At 45.2% G+C, this 17,359-nt stretch overlaps 1 protein-coding gene across 1 annotated transcript in view; it reads right to left on the bottom strand.

Moving 5' to 3' along the window:
- Nucleotides 1-1,323: 1,323 nt before the first annotated feature.
- Nucleotides 1,324-17,359, bottom strand: part of CHMP4B (charged multivesicular body protein 4B) — a 53,179-nt gene continuing 37,143 nt past the window's right edge. Inside the window, exons 2-5 of the mRNA XM_029916880.1 lie at nucleotides 6,281-6,458; nucleotides 3,895-4,009; nucleotides 2,726-2,852; nucleotides 1,324-1,584 (exon numbers count right to left, since the gene is read on the bottom strand). Of these exons, the coding sequence (XP_029772740.1) occupies nucleotides 1,520-1,584; nucleotides 2,726-2,852; nucleotides 3,895-4,009; nucleotides 6,281-6,458 (485 nt within the window). The 3' untranslated portion in view covers nucleotides 1,324-1,519. The remainder of the gene's footprint in view (nucleotides 1,585-2,725; nucleotides 2,853-3,894; nucleotides 4,010-6,280; nucleotides 6,459-17,359) is intronic.

Genomic DNA, 17,359 nt, shown 5'->3' with positions numbered 1-17,359 from the left:
TTTATTTATTTTTGAGAGAGAGACAGAGAGAGTGAGGGGGGAGGGGCAGAGAGAGAGGAAAAGAGAGAATCCCAAGTAGGCTCTGCACTGTCAGCATGAAGCCCAATGTGGGGCTCAAACTCATGAGATGTGAGATCATGACCTGAGCTGAAATCAAGAGTCTGACGCTTAACTGACTGAGCCTCCCAGATGCCCCAGGTCCACTTTTCTGAAGGAGAACATCCATAGTGTTTGTCAGATTCTCTTGGGGGTATAAGACTAAAGAAAGGTAGAGAGAATGGAAGAGCCCAGGGTAGGGTCACATGGTGAGTCACAGACCTGAGACTACCTCTTGTGTCCTAGATTCTTAGTCACTGCCCTATACTTTCTCTCCTTGGGAAAGGCCATTTTCTTCAGTGCACCAATGTACCAGATTGGTTCAATAAACCAATGCACCAGGTAGGACTAGTCGGAAGACCATGGCACTACACAGGAACCACTCACTCCTGAGCTGTGCCCAGATGATCCCTGAGCAAGATGAAGGCCACGGATCCATGGCATCCAGAACTTAAATGCATTTCCTGGAAGGTGTGCTCTGTTCTTGGGTCCTGATTGTTGACGCACATCATGTTCGAGTCTTGTGTGTTTCCACAGGCTCCACCGGATACCGTGCTAGCCTTGAAAGAGTCAACTCCCAAAGCAAATGACAGATTGATTGAACACAACAGCAAAGTATGAAAATTAATTGAGATATTTAATAGACAGTGCAAACCATAATTTCATCTGAATATAAATGTATGCACATGTTTCCAATGAGTTATCTATCAGTTATCACAAACAGCAACAAGGACCTTAGAGCTATGTTAGAAAAATGTATATAGCTGGAATTTAACTCTACAATCTCACTTGCTCTCAAGAACACCATCCATTTCAAATCAGTGTCACAAACTCCAAAAGACCAGGGGAGTACGAGTGAGGGGTGGGCAGAGTGGTAAACACAGGGGCCAGTATACAGGTGATGGACAGAAATACAGCCCTCGAGGAACCCAAATCAGATGCATTATCACAGCTAAGGACAAGGAAAAGCCTATGGCTTTAAAAAACGACTCTTCTGCCAGTACCATACGAGTCTCACAGAGAGATGTGCGACAAGTCAACGGACTTAAAAAGACAGAGGCTACATTTTCAGATCATTTCAACTGCAAACGGTCGACCCTTTCCATTGAGGTTCAGCAGTGGAGTTAGCGTAGTCCAGAAGCTCAATGTTGGATTTGCAAATACAGTTTATTTTACAGAAATTCAACATTATAAACAGCAGGCACCTCCCACCCCACCCCCGCCCACCACCCCCCTCCCCATCCCGCTGGGTGCAGACCATGCTATGCAGAGAGTGAGCAGTGATGCGGCCCTACTGCTTTGGAGGGAGATTCAGGAGCGATGGAACCTGCCTGCACCATGTCCTGCCTGCCCCGCACAAGCACACGCCTGCCCGCTGCACAGGCCACCAGAGTCTGTCTGGGCCCAGCCCGAACTGGACCAGTTACATGGATCCAGCCCAGTTCTCCAATTCCTTCATGTCATCCTCTTCCTCTTCCTTCTTCTTGGCTGTGTGAAGAGAGAAAGGGCTACTTAGAAGCTGGTCACAGTGCTCTCAACACATTCTGGCTGGGTGCCAGGGCTGCACCACATCGTGTCTGCAAAACAGCCCTGCCCTTGCACCCAGCCTCATGGCCAGGCTATCAGCACACTGTTCTTCTGAGCCTGAAAGCTGCAGCAGAAAACTCCTGATAATAGGCACGCCAGTTCCCAGCACCTCCCTCCACCGGCACTGGGGCCAGGCAAAACAAGAAGGGTTCTACACTGAACGTCCGTCAGAATTCAGGCGAGGCGTCAGTCCCAGAGCACCCAAGGAAGAACTCTTCCCAGAGGAGATCTAATCCCTGCCAGCACCCCCCCTCCACATCAAGTGGCTTGAACCACCTCTCCACACCCACGAGTGCCCCTTAAACAGTATGTGGACCCCCTTTGCCTGAACCCACCACAGGCTGCTGACTCAACTTGAGGGACCATTTCCTCTCGTTATGCGGGAGGGTGAGAGGACAGCTGCCTGGTTACAGCGCTCCCTGGGCTCTCCCTCCAGGCCAGATCAAACTGCTAGATCTTTCCTAGAAGTCTGGTGTGGAAGACGTCCATCCAAGGGTGAAAAATTGAGGAGGGAGGGGAAAGTTTCCTTCCCACAGTGGCTGCCTTTGAGGTCCTAAGTTTTTATAGGTGTGCACAGAACAGGATTATTAGACGGAGTAAGAGCTGTCCTGGAATTAAACTCTCACATCTTCTCCCAGTGCCTAGAACTTTGTTTTGTTTGGTGACATAGGGAAAATCATTTGGGAATAACGGTTCTCAACTGGGGGTGATCCCCCACATACTCGGCAGAGGACATATGGCAGTACTGAGACATTTCTGGTTGTCACACCTTGGAGAGGATAGAGCCCAGGGGTGCTGTATAAACATTGATAGTGCATAAAACAACCACTTTCCCCCAACCCAAACAATTACCTGGTTGTGTCAATAGTGCCAAAGTTAAGAAACCCTGTTCTAGAGAAAAGCTAGGAAAACTCAGGTGACGCTGTCTCCGTAGCCATCAGAACAGATCTTCTGTGGTTCTCAATCCTGGGCAAACTCAGGACCCAAAGGGAGGCCACCACATGGCATCAGGGATATGTCATGACTGGTAAGAAGTACTCACTGGGTTTTGATGGTAAGGTTATAGAGGGAACATTTGGTAGAGGGACTGTTTCGGGTCCACTGATTTCCAGCAAATTCTTGTCTAGTTCCTCCTGTTCTAGTTCTTCTAATTCTGCCATGAGCTCATCCTGGTAAAAAGAAACACAAGAGTGAGAGGTGTCCCCGGGAATCCTAGCCCCTGCAGCAGTACCTCTTTCCTGATGGCTCGGGGGACACACACCCCTTCTAAGAAGGTCAGAAGAGAGATGAACTCCAGGTCCACATTCTGTGACTCAAATCCTAAACACGGTCTACTGGTGAACCTGACCAACACACTAACAAGCAGTTACGGAGTCTATATCCAGTGTCCTGCATTAGCTGTCAGCATTTTGAGAAAAGGGATTGCATATTTTCATTCCTATTCCTTTATCTTAGAACTGGGCACACTCAACGAATGTTCAGGAATATTTGCTAAGTTGAGATGAACTTGACTAGCCCATCAAATTTCAGTCTGAAAGCATGAAAACCCTCATGCTGAGAGCCACAGGTGAGAGCACAGGCTGTCCTATCAGCTAGCCAGTGGGAATCAGAAAGCACAAAGAGGTCCAGGGGAGAGGACCTCACCCTCAGTGGCCTCAAATCTAACACAGAATGAAATACCTTCAACAGGCCCTGTTATTGTATTTTAAAAACCTAAGGGACTCAAGATCTCCATTGCTACTCAGAAACCGGCAGGTGACCAAGTTCCAGATGGATCCCTCAGGGGTCAGATACAAACGCTTCTTCCTTGGCTTTATCTTTATCTCAAATCAGAGTTGCCGGAGGGCAAATCCTGCAACCTTCTCTACGGAATGGTCACCTTGGCTGCCACAGCTCTGAGCCTCGGGTCCACCATGAAAGGTGTACAGCAATTATTTACTGAAACCAACTGTTGACCTGAAGCCTGCTGAGGAGTCCCCGTGAAGGTTCCTTTACTCAACCTAAACGTCTACACCAAAGAGTGAGAGCATCTCTCAAAGTTCTGAATTAGGGAGAGTTAATACCATGCCCTGTCTACGTCCAAGTCTCTGGAGGGATAAGAACCGGTGACGTCCAACCACACACACCCTGCTGGAGAGCCTCCAATAGCATGTCAAAAGGCGGCTTGGGTGTCATTTGTGGAGCTCCTGTGACCTGCATGAAATCACTCACCTCATCAAACTCTTCTCCAAATCCTACAGGTTTTGAAATAGCTGTGGAAATCTCCTCTGCAAGTTCTTGCTGGTCGGCAATGTCCTGCATTAACTCATCAACTTTATCGATGTCCCTTCAAACGAGATGGACAGATGTCGTATTAGACATTCAGTCTGTGTGAAGAGGGCCCATGAGGCAGGAACGGAAACCCCACTGCACATAGTCTGCTTCCTAGTTGTACCTCTCTACCCTCTGTAATAATTCCCTGTGAGGAATCACTTCTTTGTCTTTATTGTCTTCCTCCCCCTTTTAAAACCGAGAAGCACAGAATCAAAAGGATGGAAGTGTTCTTAGACATCATCTACTCCAACACCCGAAGGAAATAAGGCTTAGCAAAATTAGATGCCACATTCACGATCTCTCATGTAAGCTAGTAATAAACATGTCAAATGAGACTACAAGACTTTAAGTCCTGGGCCAATAAGCTCTTCTTCAAGCTCAAGGGCAACTCTAACTCTGCACAGGGGGAGATAAAAATTACAAATCATAAAATGTAGCTGTGCCACTTGATAGTTCCTATCCATCTACTCAAATGGCTCCATTAGGCTCCGAAAGAAAGGCAAACATGCAGAATTATTTTCTATATACTATCAATCTTATAAACATATAATATATATAAATATATAATTAATATGACAAACACACATATACTTCAAAGCATGCAGAGTGGTTTACTGAGATGTGCTCTATGCTAGGTATCCTGGAGAACACAGAAATGAAGCAGATACGGATCTCACTCAGGAAGCTTGGACCAATGAACATCCACCCTCTGATTACACTTCACTTATTTTTTTTTTAATGTTGTATTTATTTTTGAGCGTGAGAGAGACAATGCAAGTCAGGACAGGGCAGAGAGAGAGGGAGACACAGAATCCAAAGCAGGCTCTAGGCTCTGAGCTGTCAGCACAGAGCCTGACGTGGGGCTCGAACTCAAAAACCAGGAGATCATGATCTGAGCCAAAGTCAGACACTTAACCGACTGAGCCACGCAGGTGCCCCAATACTTCACTCATTTAAAGGCTACTTTTCCTGCAACCTCACATTTCTAGAGCAGAGATCAGCAAACTTTTCCCATTAAGGACCAAATAGCAAATAGCTTAGAATTTGTGGGCCATATAAACTCTGTCACAAATACTCAGCCCTGCTGCACAGCACAAAAGCAGCCATAGACAGTATGTAAATTAACGGGTACATCTGTGTTTCAATAAAACTTTATTTACTAAAATAGGTGGCAGGCCCATTGACTGCATTTTGCCAAATCCTGTTCTAGAACATGGCTGAGTACCCCCAAGGAAGTAAAAAAGGGCTTACAGTACTCCCCAAATATATGCTCCAAGTCCAAGCACTACAACAAATGCAGAATTTTGGTCATGGGAGAGGCTCTCATGAGTCTAGTGTTACTCTGGCCTTTAACTACAATTGTAACAAGGTTGGTCATCCAGTTTCTTTTTTATTTTTTTTTAATTTCTAATGTTCATTTATTATTTTGAGAGAAAGAAAGAAACAGACAGACGGTGAGTCGGGGAGGGGCAGAGAGAGAAGGAGACACAGAATCTGAAGCAGGCTCCAGGCTCTGAGCTGTCAGCACAGAGCCTGACGCAGGGCTTAAACTCACAGACTACAAGATCATGACCTGAGCTGAAGTCGGGATACTTAACCAACTGAGCCACCCAGGCACCGTGGTTATCTAGTTTCTTAGGCCACAGTATGGGAAAGATTGCTGAGGTCAAGAACATCGTTTTTACGGATATATTTTCTAAAGTGATCTCTACACCCAACACAGGGCTCAAACTCACTACCTAGAGATTAAGAGTTGCCAACTGAGTCAGCCAGGCACCCCAAGAACACTATTAATATGACAGCCAAAGACTGAGAGCAAGGGGGAAGCCAGAAAATTCCATCAAAAGCAGATGTAAGAACAGAGAGATCCAAAGCCCTTAGAAGCACCATGCTTTTCAGGACCTCTGGCAGCATCAGGAAAAAGTCATGGACACTGATTCTAATCCCAGTTCTATCCAAGCTCATACATAACCCAGGGCAAGTCACCTCCCCTCTCTGGGACACAGCTTCCCCACTTTGATAATCAGAGGCCTGGGTAAGAGGACTTTGTAAGGACCTTTCCAGCGTAGAAATACTCTTTCATTCCAAGTGATCTGCTTCTATAGGCAAGAGGGTACATAATACTTTTTAGGAGTTCCAAAAAAGAATGCAAATTAATACAAACTCAGGTGTTTGAATAAGTCAAGGGATTGCCCAGGCCATGTCCTGGGATTGAGGCATTCCAGGGCCAGCGCTGTCCTGGCACATGGCGCCCCCAGCCTTCCACCAGCGGGTGATCACGTACATGTTGTCGTGGGCAGCCTTCATGGCCTTGGCAGCATAGCCCATGTTCTTGAGCACCTCGGTATTGGTATTGGCATTCTCCAGGGCCTCTCGCTGAAACTCAATGGTTGATAGTGTGCCATCGATCTGCGCCAGCTGCTTTTCATACCTCTTCTTGCGCTTCAGTGCCTGGAGGGCCGCTGCATGGGGGAGAAAACAGGGTTTCAGAGAGCCTAGCCACAGAATATCATCGGGTTCACTTGAGTCTTCTCCCTAATTGTAACAGATGCACCTTAGTTGTTGTTTTCACTATAACACAAAGTTAATAATCTCTTCTACATAAAGAGCACATTCAGTTTTCTAAAAAACCTATACAAAATTCCCATACTTCAAAATACAGCAAAGCATACAAGTAAAAGTTCACACTGTGTAACCACACCCCCACAAATCTAAGCATGGAGAGGCACCCAGATGGAGAATGCTTTGAGGTTGCACTGCTTTAAGTTCAAACCCCAGCTCAACAGACTTCGGTGAGCTACTGGGCCTCCCTGATAGGTTCACTGTGAGGAGTAAATGAGATAATATATGTAAACACCTAGTAGCATAACATTAAACAGAGCAGACACCCAGAAAACAGCACCTCTAATTATTATAAAGCAGCTTTAAGGTATCATTTTATGCTAACTAAATTCTAAAAACAATAAATAATTACTATATTAAATACAACATCAGATGGGGTTAAACTCCTCTCTCATACAGAGCTGTAAAATGATACACTGCTACTGAAAAGCAACATGGCAACCCCTAGCAACAGCCACAATGATGTTCCTGCCCTATGACCCAGTAATTTCCTTTTGGAAATGTATTCAACAAAAGCAAAATCCTCATGCCTAAAGATGGTTACGATAGCATTCTCTATCGTAGGAAATACAACACAACTGAAAGAAAGACAGAACTCTCTATCAGGGACAAATCTAGAGTCTGACCATTTGGTCAGGTCAATGTCATTGTCCATCTATGCTCCCTGGCATGTTAAGGCTATAGAGATCATTTGTTCCTGGATCCAGCCAGCGCAAACAATCTGATCAAGGTGAATTTGCAGCAGAACAGGAGCCAAAAGCACATCTCCCTAATCTCAACCCAGGTTTCGTTTCCCTTACTCTCTCCCCCCTTTCCACCAGAGAGTATCTTTAGTATACATCTTAGATGGTTATCAAAGCCAGAAAGAAGGTTCAGCACAGACTTAAACAAGGAAGCTGCCCAGCCCTGCCTTGGCCTGGACAGCACTAGCCTTAAACACATATGCACCCATACACGTGCTCCCCCATGTCCAGACACAACTATCTCCAGTGGGCCCTCAGAGACATGCAACTGTCCCCCCTACAGGGCTGTGGTTTCTCCACACGTCACATGAATAGGTCCCACACTCCTTTCACTCATGCTCCCTGTCAGCCTAGGATTTCATCTTGAAAACCATTTGCCAAGGGAAAATGGCCTTGGCCTGCACCCAAGCAGTCCATACTTCCTCTAAAAGCAGCAAACAAAACCATTAGCCAAAGGATAAAGCAGGCTAGTGAGAAATGGCAAAAAATCTGAAGAACAATGAAATGTGCCTACTTAAAAGCTGACAAGCAGGGTGCCTGGGTGGCTCAGTTGGTTAAACATCCAACTTCAGCTTAGATCATGATCTCATGGTTCATGAGTTCAAGCCCTGTGTCGGACTCTGCTGACAGCTCAGAGCCTGGAGCCTGCTTTGGATTCTGTGTCTCCCTTTCTCTCTGCCCCTCCTCTGCTTGTATGCGCTCTCTAAAATAAATAAAACATTTTTTTAAAAAAGCTAACAAGCCATTCAACCTTCTATTTCCCTTGATTCCTGTGTGAACGGCCTAGGACTTCAAGAAATCCAATCTCCAGTCATACCCAGGGGTCCCCAAGACTCCTTCCTGAATGAACACCTTCAGCTGCTAATACTAAGTCATACATGCTATATAAGGACCTCACAAAATGGCAACCTTTTAAGGTAGAAACGACCACCCTTTTCAGCAGATCAGGAAACTGAGGTTCAAAGAGATTATGTAACTCAGGTTACCTGGTGTAAGTGGCATAAGAGATTAAGCTAAGTGTGGAACTCCAAAGTCCATGCTTTGCCATTCTGTTATGCCTGGCGTTTAATGAAAAAGGCTGGACCCTGCCCTGGAGTCATCTAGTCCAGCAAAGAGTGTCAGGGAGACCATGGAAACACAGAAGCGGGAGTGCAAATCACCCCATGTCACTCCTTTGCGTAAAAACCCTCAACAGCTACCTGTACCTAGAAGACAAAGCTTCCATGTGATTTAATGTAGCCCCTAAGACCCTGCAAGGGACTGGGATTCTCACGACAGGTCACGTTCTGGGAGCCCTCTGCCCCTGAACATCATGGCCAAGAAGATCTCCTGGTCTATAAGTGCTCAGGGCCTGGGGTTGCTTCCTTGTGCCTTCCTTGGCGCCATGCTCCCTTTCCACTGAAACTCAGACGCATCCTAATCAACAAAGATTCTCAAGCCTTCTCAGACCAATGTCCCACAGATGCCTATTTTCTAGGTCCACCTCAGTCATCCCCACCATCCATAGAATAGCCCAGCCTATAAAAACTTGTGTGCCATGTTGACGAGTAAGTGACTGCCTGCTGTGTGGTAAGCAAGCAAGATGGCTGTGGCGGTCCTGTTCACCTTCTTACTTAACCTTCCTGCACCCGGTCATGGAACAGAAATCCCAGAGCCACACTAACAAAGAGACTGGGACTGGGAAAGGTGAAGCGACTCATCCAAGTCATGCTGATGTTATGTGCGGAGGGGAAGACTCAACCACTGGTCTGCATAAACCCCAAAGCCTCTGCTCTTCCCACACAAGCTCAGAATGACAGCAAGTGACACTGGGACAATTCTTAAGAATGAACAATGAGATGACACATCTGTCTTGCCTTTCAGTGTCCTGAGTGTAGCAGAAGCCTTGATTTTACAGTCAGCTACATTCTGATTTTTTGTTTTGTTCTCTTTTCAGTTTAAAAATTTTTTTTCTTTTCTTTTTAATGAACTCTTGTGTTGAAGGGTGACTCTCAATGGATGGCAGTGAGGGAGCTGCTCTGCTATGTACAAAGCCCCAGCCCAGAAAGAAGCAGGTTGTCCATGAATGGTTTAGCACCAAGTTCCCCATACATTCTCATTTTTATTTTTTAATATTTATTTATTTATTTATTTATTTATTTATTTATTTATTTTTAATTCTTTTTTAAAAAAGTTTATTGTCAAACTGGTTTCCATACAACACCCAGTGCTCTTCCCCACAAGTGCCCTCCTCCATCACCACCACCTCCCTTCGCCCGCCCCCTCCCCCTTCAACCCTTGGTTCATTTTCAGTATTCAATAGTCTCTCAGGTTTTTCGTCCCTCTCTCTCCCCAACTCTCTTTCCCCCTTCCCCTTCCCATGGTCCTCCATTAGGTTTCTCATTTATTTATTTTTGAGAGACAGAGAGAGACAGAGCATGAGCAGGGGAAGAGCAGACAGAGAGGGAGACACAGAATCCAAAGCAGGCTCCAGGCTCTGAGCTGTCAACACAGAGCCCAACACAGGGCTTGAACTCATGAATCACAAGATCATGACCTAAGCCAAAATCAGATGCTTAACCTACTGAGTGACCGAGGCACCACCCACCCTCACATTCTACTTTTTAAAATCAAATTCTTTCCCTATTAACATCACAGATTTAGAATTGCTTTAACTTTTTCTCTAACAGATTTTCAGTTGGCAGTGACTCCTTCTATGCCAATCTTACATTTCTCTGATCTCCACCCAACTTCTAAAATTCTCTCAACAAACGATCTGGAAGCAAATACCCAAACATACCAGGGAGGTAAGCAAGGGCCCACCCATGAATGAAATGTTTAGATTTTTCATATTTACAAACCAACATCCCGCACAGTACTGGTACACAGTAAGTGTTTCATATGTATTAAACTGACTCTCTAATTTCATCTGTATTTAAATTTCTCATATATTTTATGCAGGGTCCCTCATGTGTGATGCACCCACATCTTCTCTCTTGTGTACTCTGACTCAAAGGAGAAATGATCATGTCTCATTGAAACAGTAGCTAAAATGACCATTTGGCAAGATTCTCACCCTGCATTCCTCCTGCAGGAACTTCTACAAGCACCTGCCCTTCCCTCCCTTCTCACCGAAGAGCATGTCCTCTCTGAGACTGGATGAGAGCCTGAGCAAAGCCTGGCTCTCCGGGCTTCCCTGCTCTGCCTGCAGCGTTCACACTGTTTCTTCCTCTCCATGCAGCAAACTCTACAGGATGGTATCTGTCAGGGACAGTTGATTTATTTACCCCAATCTAACTCCTCTGTGTACCTTTCAACCAGTTAAAATCTTCAATGAGAAGGGGGACTAAATTCATTTTCTCCCTTCATATATGGTTCATGGGTAAAGTAATCTTGAAACTAGACATGGGGGTCACCATTTGGGCTACAGATGTGTAAACACAAATACTCACAGCACTTAAACCACTCTGTATCTTAGCAACAGTGTGGCAGAGTGGTGACGTGTAACTTAGGGCAAACTGAAGGAGCAAAGTGCCATTCTTCCTGCATAGTTACACTTAAAAGTAAAATATCATCCATCCTAACCTTATTTCTGACCACAGAAATTTACTTTTTTCTCCTTTACCCCCAAATGTTCATTTGGAGAGAGAGAGAGAAAGAGAGAATGCACATGCATGAGCTGGTAAGAGGCAGAAAGAGAGGGAGGGAGAATCCCAAGCATGTTTTGCAATGTCACCACAGAGCCCAACCTGGGGCCTGATCTCACAAACGGTGAGATCATGACCTGAGCCAGAATCAAGAGTTGTAGGCTTAACTAACTGAGCCACTCAGGTACCCCCAAAATTACTTCTATAAATAGCCAAAGTTTAAAGGGCCAAACCCAATGTTTTACATAAATATCAGCTGGCTCTTACTGTGCTACATTATATGTCTCCAAATTCCTGATGGTTGGGTTTAAAAAAAAAAACAAAACAAAAAACAAGTACTGGGTTCTTATTACAAGGAAAACAAAAAAACACCTGTGAGGTGATGGATATTAACTAAACTTATGGGGGTAATCAGTTTGCAATACACGCGTGCACACGCACACACACACACACATACACACATATCAGATCATTATGGTGGGTACCTAAAATGAATACAGTGTTATGTCAATTATATCTCCATAAAACTAGGGGGGAAATGGGAAAAAAAGTAGTGGGTTAACAAGGAGTTTATTTAAACCAAATAATCAAAGAGGTGTCTAAAAGAAATATCTTTTCTGCCAGCCTCATTCATAAACACAGCGGCTTTAACAACTGAAATCTAGGGGCACCTGACTGGCTCAGTCAGTAGAGAATATGATTCTCGATCTCAAGATTGTGAGTTCAAGCCCCATACTGGGTGTGAAGCCTACTTAAAATTTAAAAAAATTAAAAAAACAACACAATGAACAACTGAAATCTAACTCAGGCCAACAGAAGTTAAAGAGGTTCCTTTTAAATGGAAAAAAAATAGTCCTTGGAATCTCCATATTTAATTATGCCTTTGCCGGTTCCAAGAGAGTAATTACAGCAGCAATTACAGAATCTAATAACCAGCTTTATTCGCTCTGAAAGCTGAAGCAAAAACAACTCCAACCATGTTGAAATAAACATTGGTCTCCAGACAGTTGTTTCATTAGACACTTATAAACAGCTATTTGGAGGAAAAATACAGAAGAGATACCCTATGACACAGAGACCAGTTGAAAAGGCATTCACCCAGGACTGGAAACTCCTTCTGTAAGGCACCTGTTAGTGACAGTACAGAAACCATTTTCAGAGAACCATCAGTTCATTACAACAAGATAGGAGGCTCCTTTCTCTTAGGCAAAGGCAGATCTGACTTCTCTTTGACGAGTTGCTAAGGAGGGCAAGGTTGCCTGCTCTGACCTGGGGGCATGCAATATAGGGGCCATGAGCCCAGGGCATCTCAACAGATGCTAAAAAGTCATAACCGAACGCTAATGACTACTACAGAGAGATTTAGGCATTGGCCGGAAGGAGGGCCCAGTAATAACCTCTCACTGAATGAATGAATGATGGTGCCTAGAGTCCTTTCAAAGACACAAGAGTCTACATCTGAATGCATCTAGCAGAAGATACAGGGACTAGGAGGGACGAAGGAGAGTGCCGTTCCTTTCCCACTCTCAGCATGAACTACACAGCAAACACAAACACATTCCAGAGGTCACTTACCCCAGATGCAACACTAAGTGGGAATTCTGAAGAACACTCAGCAATCTAATCATGGCAGGGCTACTGGTAGGCAGGCAGCTGAGTGAAGGTGAGGGAGCCCTGCTTTGCCTGCCTCCAGCAATCGTTCAGATGCTCCCTGCTCATCACGCCCAGGAGTAAAGTCGCAGTTGTCAGGGTACCCTCAGCCAAGAAAACCATACCTGGCCTCTAAGCCCTAGTCACTGCTGGGGTTACCTGTATTCTGCCCTGTGTATGTGGGCAAGAAAAGACCCAAAGTCAAAACAATCAAGTTGATCACCAATGTCAAAGAAAGCCATCCTACTGCAGGGGTGGTTATTAGTAAGCATCCTGCACCCCATGGCCTCAGATGTCCCACCAGACCTGACCACATGAGTTACAACTTTGGCATCAAAAGGGGGAGGGTTGTGCACTTGAAGGCCTCACAGAAATACTGATGTCCAACCTGTCTCATTAGAGAACTGAGAAAAAATGATGCCCAGAAAAGGGGACACAGTTTGTCAAGATCATATAGGGAATTAAAGAAAGAACTAGAACCCAGGTCTGCAGCCAGGGCTCTATCACCTCAACTCTCTTATCTCCAAATCGAGTTGCTACAAGTAAACCAGCAGTTCCCCCACCATAAGGAAAACAATCTCCTAATACTCTTTCATCCAATTTCCAAACTCTGCCCTTTGCAAACCCCATGTAAAAGCTCATGCTGGGGGCGCCTGGTTGGCTCAGTTGGTAGAGCACACGACTCTTGCTCTCAGGGTTGTGAGTTTGAGCCCTATGTTGGGTGTAGAGAATTAATGGAAAAGAAGTGTACCATCTGCCTGGTACCAGGTACCAGGCGCCTGGTTCCAGAATACTTTCCCCACATGGATGCTGTGGATCCTGTCCACAGTTGCAGAATAGGGGCAGGGCTGGGCTCTCATTTCTCTATCCTGTATAGAAGTGGCAGGAATAGCAATAGCCTGGGTCTCTAGGGGCTACAGAAAGGTCTCAGAAACCCAAATGTGCTTTTAAGCCCAGACAGAGGCTGTTTTGTGTCCATCATCATTCAATATCTCAGGCTCACCTGTGAAAAAGAGGGACTCATCCTGCAAAAGCCTTGGAATGCTGTATTTATGCTCACATGGCTACAGAGTACAGGCGAGAGGTACCGAGGGCATTTTTCAGAGCAGCCTTCTTCTCTGATAGATCTCCCTGTTCCCCTAATTTGCCCTTCGTGGCCTGGAGCTAATGCGCTCCATTTAGAGATGGTAAAATAAGTACTTGTGTATGACCAGGAAAGTGGAGTCTGAAACCCTGCTGACTTCATCAGCAAACACACAGGAGTACAGTACTCACTGCAAGGAAAAATGCTAGAGAGAAAGAAAGAAGCCCCTTCTCTGTTTAATGGGGACAAAGATGAAAGAAATAAGTCCCTCAATCAACAATCTAACAGAATATCAAATTGTTCCAAATCATTTAAACAGCACATAGAAAACCTGCTCTGTGAAGGTCAGATAAAGGCAGGATAAGACACCTTCAGACAAGCTTAGGAAATGCCGGGTCGTGTCAAGTTAACATGGTCAGTCAGACAGTCCAGCTGTTCAGCTGGGAGTTTCAGTTTCACTCTCGAGTAAACCCTGAACATTACTGAACTTCACTAATTCTCAGATAATAATACTCATCTCATAGACTTACTGTGAGGATTAAAATGAGATATGTATGTGAAGCACCTGGCACAGGGCCAGACATGCCAAGTACTTAGTAAGTGGTCATCAGTATTATTATAAACTGCAGAAATTCTCAGAGCCGGGGCGCCTGGGTGGCTCAGTTGGTTAAGCGTCCGGCTTCAGCTCAGGTCATGATCTCACAGTTCGTGGGTTCGAGCCCCACATCAGGCTCTGCGCTGACTGCTAGCTCAGAGCCTGGAGCCTGCTTCAGATTCTGTGTCTCCCTCTCTCTCTGACCTTCCCCTGCTCATGCTGTCTCTCTCTCTCTAAAAAAAAAAATAAAAATAAAGACAGTAAAAAAAAAAAATTAAAAAAAAATTCTCAGTCTGTTTTAACAGAAAGAGAATCACTACTATCACCACACACCACCCTCCCCTCAAAAAAAGGATAGCTTGGGGGAAAAAAAATTAACCACCTTGATTACTTAGCTAACATAAGCTTCATCATCCTTGGTCCTGGGTCCAATGCGTAGTGGCACTGGAGCACAAAGAAAAGAGTGTGAGGCTTGGTGTCAGAATCCTGGCTCTGACACTGGCCTGCAGTAAGTAATTTCACCTTTCAAGTTATTTCACCTCTTCATCAAATGGAAAATTGGAGTGATATCACTACCGCAAAGATGAACGAGAAAGATAATCTCTCTGAAAATATTCAATAAATGTGAGCATTCTCTCCATCTTGCCCATTTCTTTAACCTTCTCCTCTCTTTTCTTGCCTGCGCCGGACATTCTCTCTAGGGAATCTCTGTCTTCTTTTCTCTGTTCTCCCCTTAGCCCAGGGTCTCTCTCCAAGAACGGGTATGCAGCTGTGGCGTAGTGAGAAAAATATAACATGGAGCAGCAGCTAACATGTGTAAGCGGCTTCCTGGGTGCCAGGTACCATGACTGGTGCTTTACACGTTCACTGGATCCTCCTACGAACCCTTAAAGTAGGTACTGTCATTGCCCCATTGACAGATATGAATATTGAGGCTCAAAGAGTTTAACACTTGCCCACGTCATATGGCTAGACACTGAGAGGCCTGGGATCAACGCCAGGCTGCCTATCTGCAGAGTGTGTTCTTACTCCACGGAGAACATCTATCTACCCTGCACTGAGAAGGCGGGTGGCCTGCGTTTGCCTGAGTCTGGGGATCTGAGAGCCTCCTAAGCCTTCTCCACCCAACAGATTCCACAAGCTAGTAAGCAGTCTGGCACCAAAAGCATCCAGAGGCAGCTCAGTCAGCCCAGAAACACTTGACTAATTGGTAATCCATGGGGGTAGGCAGTAAAAGCCTTTGGCTGAAAAGACAAATTTTTTTCCTAGTGGTTTTTAAATTGGTTAAAGGTACATGTGCTAAAATCCCACCATTTTATTAGCTCCTCTGCATTTAAGTTGACAATTCTGAACACTGTAATGTGTAGTTTTTTGTTTTAAAGAATATCTTCTCCAGGGTGCCTGGGTGGCTCAGTTGGTTGAGCATCTGACTTCAGTTAGGTCATGGTCTCACAGTTCGTGACTTTGAGCCCCACATTGGGCTCTCTGCTGCCAGCATGGAGTCTGCTTTGGATCCTCTGTCTCCCTCTCTCTCTGCCCCTCCCCTACTCACATGTGCTCTCTCTGTCTCAAAAATAAATAAACATAAAGAAAAAAAGAATATCTTCTTCCCTCGTGCTCGCCCAGTGTCTACCATAGACCACATGCTACTCAAGAGTGGGACCTACATCTCTGTGCCCCTAATAGCATTGACACAAGGAAGATGGGAGTATTCCATAGTGCCCAATTTCACCCTGTCATTTTTCTGAGGCCAGTGGGCTCTGCCCTCTGTCCTCTCACCCCATAATGTCCTCTGGATCTTTTCTCCAGAACCTAAATGACCTTCCCTCTATATTCTAGAAGACCTAGGGACCATAGCTACAAGAACTTGGTAAAGTTTCTTAAACCTTCGTCACTTGCTTACCTTTTTTTGTTTTCTGGTTTTTTTTCTCTTTTTTTTTTTTTTTTTTTTGTTTTATTTACTTTTGATACTGAGAGAGACAGAGCATGAGAGGGGGAGGGGCAGAGAGAGAAGGAGACACAGAACTGGAAGCAGGCTCCAGGCTCTGAGCTAGCTGTCAGCACAGAGCCCGATGCGGGGCTCGAACCCACGAACGTGAGATCTGACCTGAGCTGAAGCCGGAGGCTTAACTGACTGAGCCACCAAGGCGCCCCTTTTGTTTTCTGTTTTAACTCCCATTGGAGTGCCTAGAACTTTATTTGTATTTTTTAAAGATTTTATTCAAGTAATTACAAAAAATTGTTTTAAATGTGTACTTATATTTGAGAGCGAGAGAGAGAGAGAGAGACAGACAGACAGACAGACAGAACATGAGCAGAGGAGGAGCAGTCATTTCTTTAAAAAAATTTTTTTTAATGTTTTATTTATTTTTGAGACAGAGAGATTCAGAGCATGAGCGGGGAGGGGCAGAGAGAAAGGGAGACACAGAATCCGAAGCAGGCTTCAGGCTCTGAGCTGTCAGCACAGAGCCCGATGCGGGGCTCGAACCCACAAACGTGAGATCATGACCTCAGTCGAAGTCAGAGGCTTAACTGACTGAGCCACCCAGGCACCCCGGCACAGTCATTTCTATACCCAACATGAGGCTCAAACTTAAAACCCCACAGCACCCCATGATGCCTAGAACTTTACATTTTTTTTTTAATGCTTATTTATTTTTGAGAGAGAGAGACAGAGTGCAAATAGGAGAGGGGCACAGAGAGAGGGAGACAGAATCTGAAGCAGGCTCTAGGCTTTGAGCTGTCAGCAGAGAGCCCAACATAGGGCTCGAACCCACAAACCATGAGATCATGACTTGGGCTGAAATCGGATGCTTAACCAACTGAGCCACCCAGGTGCCCCATTGCCTAGAAATTTAAAACCAGGATTCAGGGGCCTGTTTAAGTGACAGTGAGCCTAGGACCTCGCCTTGTGATTACATATGAGGGGAAGTAGCAGAGACCCAGAGTAAGCAATAGACTGTTCCAGACTAGGCCAGTGGGAGTGGCCTAGGCCATAAGGAAGAAGAAAAAATGGCTAAGGAAAGTCCACCCAGGGGAACAG

This window comes from Suricata suricatta, chromosome 12, assembly GCF_006229205.1.
Source record: "Suricata suricatta isolate VVHF042 chromosome 12, meerkat_22Aug2017_6uvM2_HiC, whole genome shotgun sequence".
Lineage (NCBI taxonomy): Eukaryota > Metazoa > Chordata > Mammalia > Carnivora > Herpestidae > Suricata > Suricata suricatta.
Note: the sequence above shows the minus strand (reverse complement) of the source record. Positions and strands in the feature narration are given on the sequence as shown.